At 35.4% G+C, this 10436-nt stretch overlaps 2 protein-coding genes across 2 annotated transcripts in view; both read left to right on the top strand.

The window, feature by feature from the left end:
* Positions 1-4896, top strand: part of LOC111698981 (succinate dehydrogenase [ubiquinone] iron-sulfur subunit, mitochondrial) — a gene marked incomplete in the record, with an annotated part of 5990 nt that extends 1094 nt beyond the window's left edge. Inside the window, 5 exon segments of the mRNA XM_023469489.1 lie at positions 597-775; positions 1270-1402; positions 2960-3155; positions 3954-4036; positions 4576-4896. Of these exon segments, the coding sequence (XP_023325257.1) occupies positions 597-775; positions 1270-1402; positions 2960-3155; positions 3954-4036; positions 4576-4729 (745 nt within the window).
* Positions 4897-4937: 41 nt separating this feature from the next.
* LOC111698979 (nuclear pore complex protein Nup88) lies at positions 4938-10432 on the top strand. The gene is made up of 7 exons (XM_023469488.1): positions 4938-5032; positions 5345-5489; positions 6188-6282; positions 7314-7381; positions 7874-7953; positions 8496-9876; positions 10149-10432. The coding sequence occupies exons 2-7, from the start codon at positions 5353-5355 to the stop codon at positions 10293-10295; spliced, it is 1908 nt and encodes a 635-aa protein (XP_023325256.1). The 5' UTR covers positions 4938-5032; positions 5345-5352; the 3' UTR covers positions 10296-10432.
* The last annotated feature ends 4 nt before the right edge of the window (positions 10433-10436 follow it).

Genomic DNA, 10436 nt, shown 5'->3' on the forward strand with positions numbered 1-10436 from the left:
CTCATGCAAGTTAGAGACTAGACCCCCATTTACGCCTCGGATTGGATTATTGCCTAGAGTCATCTATATCCTTTTGACGATAAAAATTTATTAACAAATTACGAATTTTACTCGACTTTTTTGTTTATTAATTTCTTTTAGGAAAATTGATTGCTAGTCAAGAAATTTCTTTTTTAACTTTTCTCTTCCTGTTAGACTTTATACTGATGGGGAAAAAAACTTGATTGGAAAATATATTTCAATTTATTTCATATCCGTCTCGATCTGTACAAAAACAACTAAAATATTTAATAATCTAAAAATTAGTTTTTAGAAAAATACAATTAATTACAAAAAAATAGATCTTATTAGCAAAATAAATTCTGGAAATTTAAAACAAAACAATCCAAACCCTAAAATTTATAATTTGAAAAAAAAATTAGTGTGGTCAACCTTGAAGGGGGGGGGGTGAAGTAGGAACTGCATAAATATACAAAATTCTAGAAGTGGGTGGTAAAACGTTGACCGACAGTCAACAATTATAAAAATAAATATGATGGATATATGTACTCTATATTTGTGCTTATTGTTCGTGAATCGAACCTTCCGTGTTCTAGATGGGACCCTGAGACTGCTGGAGATAAACCCAAGATGGTTGAGTACAAGGTGGATCTGAACAACTGTGGTCCTATGGTACTGGATGCACTGATCAAGATCAAGAATGAGATGGATCCGTCTTTGACATTCAGGAGATCCTGCAGGGAGGGAATCTGTGGTTCCTGCGCCATGAATATTGGTGAGAATTCATTTGAAGGGACAGTAGTTTATTAAAAATTTAGGGTTTATCGAAATTATGTCCACATACTTTAAGAATCATTAGGTTATATAATATATATCCTAAAACCGAAATAATCAAACACATCTAAATATACAAAAACAATTAACTTCTATAAATTCTCATATATTTATAATAATTCAGAAATCGGATTAGAATTAGTAATAGAATAAATTATGAATATATCAAAATTCACGATAAAATCTCTCGGTATGTATCTGATGATAGTTAACTGAGTAAATTATTTGAAAATAGTAGGTTTTGTTTTACTAGTTTTTCAGGGAACATCTACATTCAGTTGATACAAATCTTTCCAAAAAATAATTAAAAGAATAAATGTAATTTAAGGTTTTAACGATGAGTAGATATGTTTGTACAAAAAATCAAATTTAAAGTTTCACCGATGGAAATGTTTCCGTTTCTTAAATCGTTATTTTAAAATGTTAAATATTTAGGAGGCGTAAACACCCTGGCCTGCCTTACCAAGATTGATGCCAACGACAAGGCGACCAAGATCTACCCCCTCCCCCACATGTACGTGGTGAAGGACCTGGTCCCCGACATGAATAACTTCTACCAGCAGTACAAGTAAATGTTTCTTTTTATTTTCTTCTAAAACTGAATATGTATGCATAAAGCCTCCCCCCCCCTTTTGCAGGGGTGTATATTAGTTGTGAGACTCATATTTTTGCCCCCCCCCTTTTCAAAATTATATTTTTCCTCCAAATCCACAACTTAAAAACAGGTATATTTTACAGATTTATCAAGTCCGCGCAAACTTCGTTAGTATAACGGAGCGTTTTGGTGCCCTAAAAAGGTCAACTTCAACGTCCTCTCTGAGTTTTTTAAGCATTTCTGATACTGTTTTTTTTACTTCGTTTTTTGTGCGTTTTTTTCCCTTCCCTTTTGCCCCTTTTCCCTTCCCTCTTCCCCTTCCGCTTCCCCCTTTCCTATTCCCTTTTCCTTCCCTTTTGCCCCTTATCCCTTCCCTCTTCCACTTTTTCCCTTCCCTATTTCCATTTTTCCCTACCCTATTTCCATTTTTCCCTACCCTATTCCCCTACCCCTTTTCCCCTCCCCTTTCCCCTGTTCCTTTCCCTCTTCCCGCTTTTCTCTTCCCCTTTTTCCTTTTCCCCTTCCCTTCCCCCTCCCCCTTTTTCCTTCATTATTTTTCCCCAAACCCAATGAAAGCTAATTGAAAGCAGAAAAATATACACTCCTACCCTTTTGTGAAATATTCACATTGAAAGTTGTATTTAGCTCCGTGTACTCTCTGTAAATGCCCCGCTAATGATACGACTTTTAAAAAATTACAATAATGGGTAAATGTGATCAAAAGAGTCCTGATATGATGAACATTAATTTTAATAGTTTTTATTTCCTTTGCAGTTTTTTGTATTTCTGGACAAACAAACGTTTTTTTGCAGATTCGAGCAGAAATTGGAAAATATCATTCTTTAAACATTCAGACAATTTAATGGAACCATTTTGTTTATAAAAGAATCCTTCTACATGTAATCATCAGAATTAAACACAATATCATCCTTATAACATTTAGTCAATTTAATGGAACCATTTTGCTTATGAAAGAATCCTTCTACATGTAATCATCAGAATTAAACACAATATCATCCTTATAACATTTAGACAATTTAATGGAACCATTTTGTTTATAAAAGAATCCTTCTACGTGTAATTATCAGAATTAAACACAATATCATCCTTAACACATTTAGACAATTTAATGGAACCATTTTGTTCATAAAAGAATCCTTCTACGTGTAATTATCAGAATTAAACACAATATCATCCTTAAAACATTTAAACAATTTAATTGAACCATTTTGTTTATAAAAGAATCCTTCTTCGTGTAATTATCAGAATTAAACACTTATAGCTTACGATATCATTCTTCTTGGTACGGAGATAAAGGTTCATTCATCAAATTTCATATTTTTAATTAACTACAACGCCTGAGATGTTACAAACAAGCAATCACAATTTACTATGCAGTTTGAGTGGTTTGAGTTATTTTATCGGGTATTTAAGGATTACTTAAAGTCACAACAACATTGAACATTTCCTTTGAATATTAAAGAATTATCTGAAATTTTGCGGACCATTACTTTAACTATGTGTGTCTAGGAGTATACAGCCCTGGCTGCAGAGAGAGGATGAGAATAAGATGGGACACGGAGAGCAGCAGATCCTACAGAGTGTTGAAGATCGTGCCAAGCTCGACGGATTATATGAGTGTATCCTCTGTGCTTGTTGCTCTACATCCTGTCCTTCCTACTGGTGGAACGGAGATAGATATCTTGGTCCTGCTGTACTCATGCAGGTTAGAGACTAGACCCCCCCCTCCTCCTTCCTATTGGTGGAACGGAGATAGATATCTTGGTCCTGCCTACTGGTGGAACGGAGATAGATATCTTGGTCCTGCTGTACTCATGCAGGTTAGAGACTAGACCCCCCCCCCCTCCTTCCTATTGGTGGAACGGAGATAGATATCTTGGTCCTGCCTACTGTTGGAACGGAGATAGATATCTTGGTCCTGCTGTTCTCATGCAGGTTAGAGAAACTTAATCAAGTGAAACCCCCCCTCCCCAATCCCTCATTCATCTAACCCGTTAGAAAATCTGTCCTTTTTTCTGATGGAAACTTATATTTTTTACGTGATAGAACAAGCCATAGTGAAAAATTTATACTACATATTTCCGACAACTTTTCATCATATTTTTGGCATGTGTTTTTTCCGGCAACTACTGACATCTTTTCGACAACTTTATTTAATTATTCCGGCAACTACTGAAATATTTTCGATAACTTTATTTAATGTTTCCGGCAACTACTGACATATTTTCGACAACTTTATATAATGTTTCCGGCAACTACTGACATCTTTTCGACAACTTTATATAATGTTTCCGGCAACTACTGACATATTTCCGACAACTTTATTTAATGTTTCCGGCAACCACTGACATATTTTCGACAACTTACATTTTTTCCATAAGTTAGGATCTTAAAAGTAACAAAATTATGTCATACTTCCGTCATATTTTATTTTATTTTATTATATTTTCCACAACAAACATCATATTTACCACAGATTTCAATAATATATTCCGTTGTTTAGGCATACAGATGGATTATTGACAGCAGAGATCAACACCAAGCTGAGAGATTAGATAAACTTAGAGATCCATTCAGTGTGTACAGGTAAATCTAATTATTTATAGTCATCTTTTTCAAGCTGAATGAGAGGGACAGCGAATGTTATTTTGCAATTAAATGTTCAATTTTACTCCCCCCCCCCCTCTTTTCTTTGAAAATCAGATGGGGGCAACGGTTCAAAGTATATATATATTTTTTCCTTTCTTCTCACAAAGAATGATTTTTCCTAGAATAATCATTTTTTTTCTTAATAGTCAAAAAAATTCGGTATCGAAAATCCTCATTGAATTGTTGCCACAAAATGGTACAGTGAGACACAGAAAACTGTGGAAGAGAAAGACGATATTAAAGTAATAATTAAATGTAATTGAAGTTGTTAAAAAGCAAATAGTTTTACTACTAAATTTTAAATCACTGTTTACAATGCTCAATTTCTGTGTCTCAAAGTCATAGTTAAAGTCTTAAAGTCGTCTTCCTAATCCACTGTTAACTGATTTTACAACAAATAAACATGAGAAACACGAAAACTTTAATTTGGACAAGTGACTGTTCAGATAATTTATCGTAAATTATTAATTGTTTAGATGTCACACAATCATGAACTGCACAAAGACCTGCCCCAAGGGATTGAATCCTGGCCGTGCTATTGCTGAGATTAAGAAGCTGCTGGCTGGTATAGCTACCAAGGGAGAACCAGGACTCAAGGGCACCTCACCCATTACTCAGGCTGCAGAATAGAACCTGGAGAAACCAAGGCTGAACCTAGAACCTAGACACATAAATCATCATCAGTAGTTCATGTATTATTATATTTATATACATAGTCAACACGTCGCAGAACAATAACAAGAAATCCTCGTAATCAATAATAATTATTGTCGAAAATAATAAATTTCAAAATTTTATGTGTTTTTTTTTAATTTTCAGACAAAAATGCGAAGGAAACTTGAAAAACTAAAGAGCTGGAGACAGATATTTGTTGCCTTATAGTGAAAAAATAAAAAAAAACAAAAAATACTTTTATAAAAATCCAAAAGAAAGGTCAATTTTTACTTTAAAAAGCTGTTTAAAAAAAAATAAAAGGAACTTCATTCTTATTCATTCATTATTTGCATAAAAATCTGAAATATATTCATCAGATTTTTTAAGGAAAATTTTACTCTGCATGAAGGATAAGATTATCTCTTTTTATCCATATACTAAATCTAAACAAGTTCAAATGTGCATAATTGAAACATTTAAAGAAAGGGACGAAATGAATTAAGAACTATTATTTAGCTATTTTTTCTGTGAAAAACAGTAAATACAGGTTCGAAGAAATCGGAGTTAAGGATAATCGTTTTTGAATTTCAGATTTAAGGATGAAAGAGATATCAGGATTAAATCCTGTTACACGTGGAGCTATATCTGCTCTGCTCGGTCCCGCTCTAGATCCTAGCTCACAAACCACATCTATACTCAACACTGTAGATGATCATTTATTCCTATGGAACGCAAGGTTTAGAAATATTTAATTTTATTATTTTTTGACTTTAGATTTGGAATTGCCTCTCTTCAAATGGAAGTGTTACATGAAATTGCTTCCATTGTGTAAATAAAAAAATTATAAAGGTTCACATGTGAAAATACGCAAGTTTTAAAACCGGTTTAAGTTGTTTTAAGTCATTGGAGTTCATTCTGAATATATGCAATAATGCAATATGCATTTTTTTTAAATGAGAGTAATCAAAGCCAAGTTCACCCCCCTAAAGTGTATTGATTGTCGTTACTTAGTTTTATTGTCAAAACTAATATTTTTTTAATTATTTATATTCCTGACATTCCTGAACAATAACAAAACTTTTCCAGTTTTACCCAAAAAATATCTAAGGCGTTTTATGGTAAAATTATTGATCAAAACGATCAACCTAACCATTAAACCCAGGGGCCATGTTTAAAGAATTTGAACCGCGTCTAGACGCGGTTCAACAATGGCTAGTTCCACTTGAAATTACAGTGTTTCCGAGATTTGAGCCAGCGCTTAGTTGGAACCGGTTATTGGTTGTTCAAATTGTTTAAGTTCGGCCTCAGATCATATTTTTTTTTTGAAAATTTCTATCTTATGAATCTACCAGTATAAAGTGCAAAAAACCTTCTTAGACCCTTTTCCGGCCAGATAGACGATTATCATTTTTATCTTTCGTATATTTTGTTCAGAGAACAGTCTGTGCTTGCTGTAAACCTGTCTTGCAGAGGAGAGAACAAAATTCAAACCTTAAACCTTGCAGACTGCCCTCAGCATACAGTTTCAGGTTTAATACAGTTTTTGAAGGTCTAAATAAAATATATCATTTAGTCTCATTATAATCTACTATTAGGGGTTCAGATTTTCTCTTAATAAACTCCAGGTTCAAGTTTTCTCTTGTTAAACTCCAGGTTCAGGTTTTCAATAAACTCCAGGTTCAGGTTTTCTCATATTAAACACCAGGTTCAGGTTTTCTCTTATTAAACTCCAGGTTCAGGTTTTCTCTTAATAAACTCCAGGTTCAGGTTTTCTCTTGTTAAACTCCAGATTCAGGTTTTCTCTTATTAAACTCCAGGTTCAGGTTTTCTCTTTTTAAACACCAGGTGTTCAGGTTTTCACTTATTAAACTTTAGGTTCAGGTTTTCTCTTAATAAACTCCCGGTTCAGGTTTTCTCTTGTTAAACTCCAGGTTCAGGTTTTCACTTATTAAACTCCAGGTTCAGGTTTTCTCTTACTTAACTCTAGGTTCTCTCTTATTAAACTCCAGGTTCAGGTTTTCTCTTAATAAACTTCAGGTTCAGGTTTTCTATTATTAAACTCCAGTTTCAGGTTTTCTCTTATTAAAATCCAGGTTCAGGTTTTCTCTTATTAAACTCCAGGTTCAGGTTTTCTCTGATTAAACTCCAGGTTCAGGTTTTCTCTTAATTAAACTCCAGGTTCAGGTTTTCTCTGATTAAACTCCAGGTTAAGGTTATCTCTTATTAGACTCCAGGTTCAGGTTTTCTCTAAATTAAACTCCAGTTTCAGGTTTTCTCTGATTAAACTCTAGGTTCAGGTTTTTTTCTTATCAAAATATTGCTTTAGCAAAACTTAATAAACTGTTAATTTGATTTTTTTAAAAAGGATAAATTCTTATCATATTACGGGGGTGTAGGGCGCCCTGAAGGCAGTCTGAGGGTTCCATTTTGGATTAACTTTAGTTTCATCGTTCTTATGCAGATTTATGCTATTACACTTACTAAACCAAACTTAACAGTTATTGGCATTAAAAGATAACATTTTGCGCAATTTTATTGTTTAACTCTGGTTTTGTTTAAGGTTTGTCTGTGAGCAAATCAGCTCGATGGTTAGCAGTGTACGGAGAGGACGGAGTCACAGCAGTTGAGGTAGAATAGGACATGAGGGAAGTAGGATAGGACAAGAAAGAAGAAGGATAGGACAAGAAGGAAGTAGGATAGGACAAGAAGGAAGAAGGATAGGACAAGAAGGACAAGAAGGAAGTAGGATAGGACAAGAAGGAAGTAGGATAGGACCAGAAGGAAGTAGGATAGGACCAGAAGGAAGTAGGATAGGACAAGAAGGAAGAAGGATATGAAAAGAAGGAAGTAGGATAGGACAAGAAGGAAGTAGGATAGGACAAGAAGGAAGTAGGATAGGACAAGAAGGAAGTAGGATAGGACCAGAAGGAAGTAGGATAGGGCGGTATTTCTGCTTTAAATATAAAAACTATTTAATTTTTAACCTCTACAGAATTATTCTGAAAAATATATTATCTAAGTGTTTTTTCTCAAGCCTTTTATGAATGTTAGATATTGTTAAGTAGAACAGGTGCAGGATGAGAATGGGGGAATTCATATTTTTTAAATCTAACTGTTAAGGTACCGCGGAGGAGTGGAGGGGATGGGAGGTTTGGAGGAGGAGATTCAGAACTCCTCTGCAGATCCATATCAGTTTACAGGTAGACATATTGGTTTTTAATGAAAATAATCATACTGCATTATCTCCAACCTTTAACGCAAAAATACGCACAAAATACGCACAAAATACGCACAAAAAACTCTCAAAATACTTGAAAATCCTGGTATTTTCTGCAAGAAAATTTTTATATTAACCTTATACATTTTTATAAATGACTCGGTTTTTTCTAAAAATTTCTGATTAGTCCCTCAAATCTCAATTTAGAGCTTTAAACAATCTAATACAATTTAATATTTCGCGTTTCACAGATACTTAAACCTAAAAATAAAAGAATAAACAAAATTATGGTTTAGTTAGCATAAATATTTTGAAAGGGTTTATTCTATAATTCTCTGAAGTCTACAATTGTATTTTGTATTTTATCTAAATATCGTGGATAACAACTAAAAACTCTATTCCCAGAAGTCTTCTGGACGAATTGAATTATCGTAAAAATTATATTCGCCATTTTGAAACATGACAAAATATTATAAATCAAAATACTTACAAGTACGTTTAACCAACGGAATTTATTTTGTGTAGAGAGCGTGATGATCGGAAGGTTCAGAAAGCTAGCTGGCATCCAGGTTCTCCAGGAGAAAACCATCTCCTAGTTCTAACTACAGATGGATCCCTTACTCTCTACTTTGTCGGAGAAACATCGTCCCGTATTTTCCATCAGGTCAACCTCGGCGGGAGCCGGGTAGAAACCGCCCTCGGAGAAACGGCGGTAGATTTCTGCTTTGGAGCATCGGTCGAGAGAAAGGACGGGAATATTTGGCCGATTTTTGTTCTCTGGGCGGATGGCGATGTTTTCTATGTGAACGCTGATTTAGCTGAGGAATGGCGTGTGGAAGGCCCGGTAGAAGTAAACCCGCCACAGTCGACCGATTTCAGTGTCGAATCCTGTAGTATTCTAGCCGTCGGCGGTAAAACAGGACCGCCGGTATTAGTGATTGCTCAGGTTGGAGGAAACATCCTCCATCACGTGATGCTGGGAGAACCTGGAGGAAAGATTAGTTTACATTTATACCAACAGTTGGAGTTGGACCTAGGTCCCCTTAACTCTACAGATTCCGTATTCTCCTGCCCAGTCCGTCTTATCTCCGACTCCAGTAATAAGAGTAGATATTTAGCTGTACATGGATCAGGACTCCACCAGGTTGAACTACCAATCACAGAGAGCGAGAATCTGATCGACACAGATCTTCAGTGTATAGTGGAGCATCTGATCTGTACCCGTCCTACCCTGGACTCCACCCCTGCTCCTCTACTGGGAGCATCTGTTTACTATCCGCCGGCTACTCTAGTCTGTCTAATGGCGGATCATTCTATTCACACGCTTAAATCCAAACCCTCCGCCTCCTTCAGTGCATCCTCCCTCACAGAAAACTCTAAGGATGAAACCCTGCAATCCTACTCGTGCTCTTCGGATAATATAGAAGATAGAGTCAAAAGCATCTTCTCCAGAGACTCAACCCAACCCCTGATCATCTCAGCACCTGGAACCAATGTAACCCAAACGGAAACCCTGGAACTACTGTGTCGTGCAACGGAAACCCTGAAAGCTGAATATATCTGCAAGATCGTAAAAGTCCGAGATGAACTTGCCTCGGAGATAAAACTTCTAAAAGGAAAGAAGAGCAGTCAGGAAAACCTTCTACGTAAACTTGAAACAACAAGGATGGAGTTGAGAAAGAACGCTGAGAGTTTGAGTGAAAAGTACGAGGACGTGAAGGATCGAGGCTCCGACCTCGCGGCCCGGGTTGAGTCTGTCCTCTCCAGGGTTCAGACTAGAGCTCCGACGGCGAGTGATGCTGAGCTAAAGATGGCGCGAGATCTCAAGATGTTGAAGAACAAGATGGAGCAGATGAAGGTAGCAACAGAGCAACTCAAGGAGAAGGACAAATATCAGAAATATCAGGTAGATATATATTAGTTTGGGTACCCAGCTTTGCTTGGAGGTCTGTAGAATTTTTCAAACATTGGACAGTTTAAATAAATAATTTGAAAAATTTACCATTCATTCTGCGAAAATTTTTATTTTTATAATTTACGTAAAAATGGTCGCGGTTTAAGGCAACATATAAAAACAAAAATTAATACTTTAAAGAGGTGTATGAACGTTTTTTATGACATAGAAAAGAAGTTAAGAAGTAAAATTTATTCTTAAATTCTAATTTTTATCATATTTAGATGGAGAATGTTCGGGCAGATTCTAAACAATGTTCTCTAACTGAAGATCAGGTTGAGAACCTGAAGGAAGTTCTTCAAGGAGATAGTTTAATTATTACTGATCTAGTAAAACAAATCAGTTCAGCTAGGAAGGATATTGCTCTGTAGTTGAACTGATCTAGTGAAACAAATCAGTTCAGCTAGGAAGGATTTTGCTCTGTAGTTGAACTGATCTAGTAAAACAAATCAGTTCAGCTAGGAAGGATATTGCTCTGTAGTTGAACTGATCTAGTGAAACAAATCAGTTCA

Source organism: Eurytemora carolleeae, unplaced genomic scaffold (assembly GCF_000591075.1).
Source record: "Eurytemora carolleeae unplaced genomic scaffold, Eaff_2.0 scaffold129, whole genome shotgun sequence".
In the NCBI taxonomy this organism is placed as follows: Eukaryota; Metazoa; Arthropoda; class Copepoda; order Calanoida; family Temoridae; genus Eurytemora; species Eurytemora carolleeae.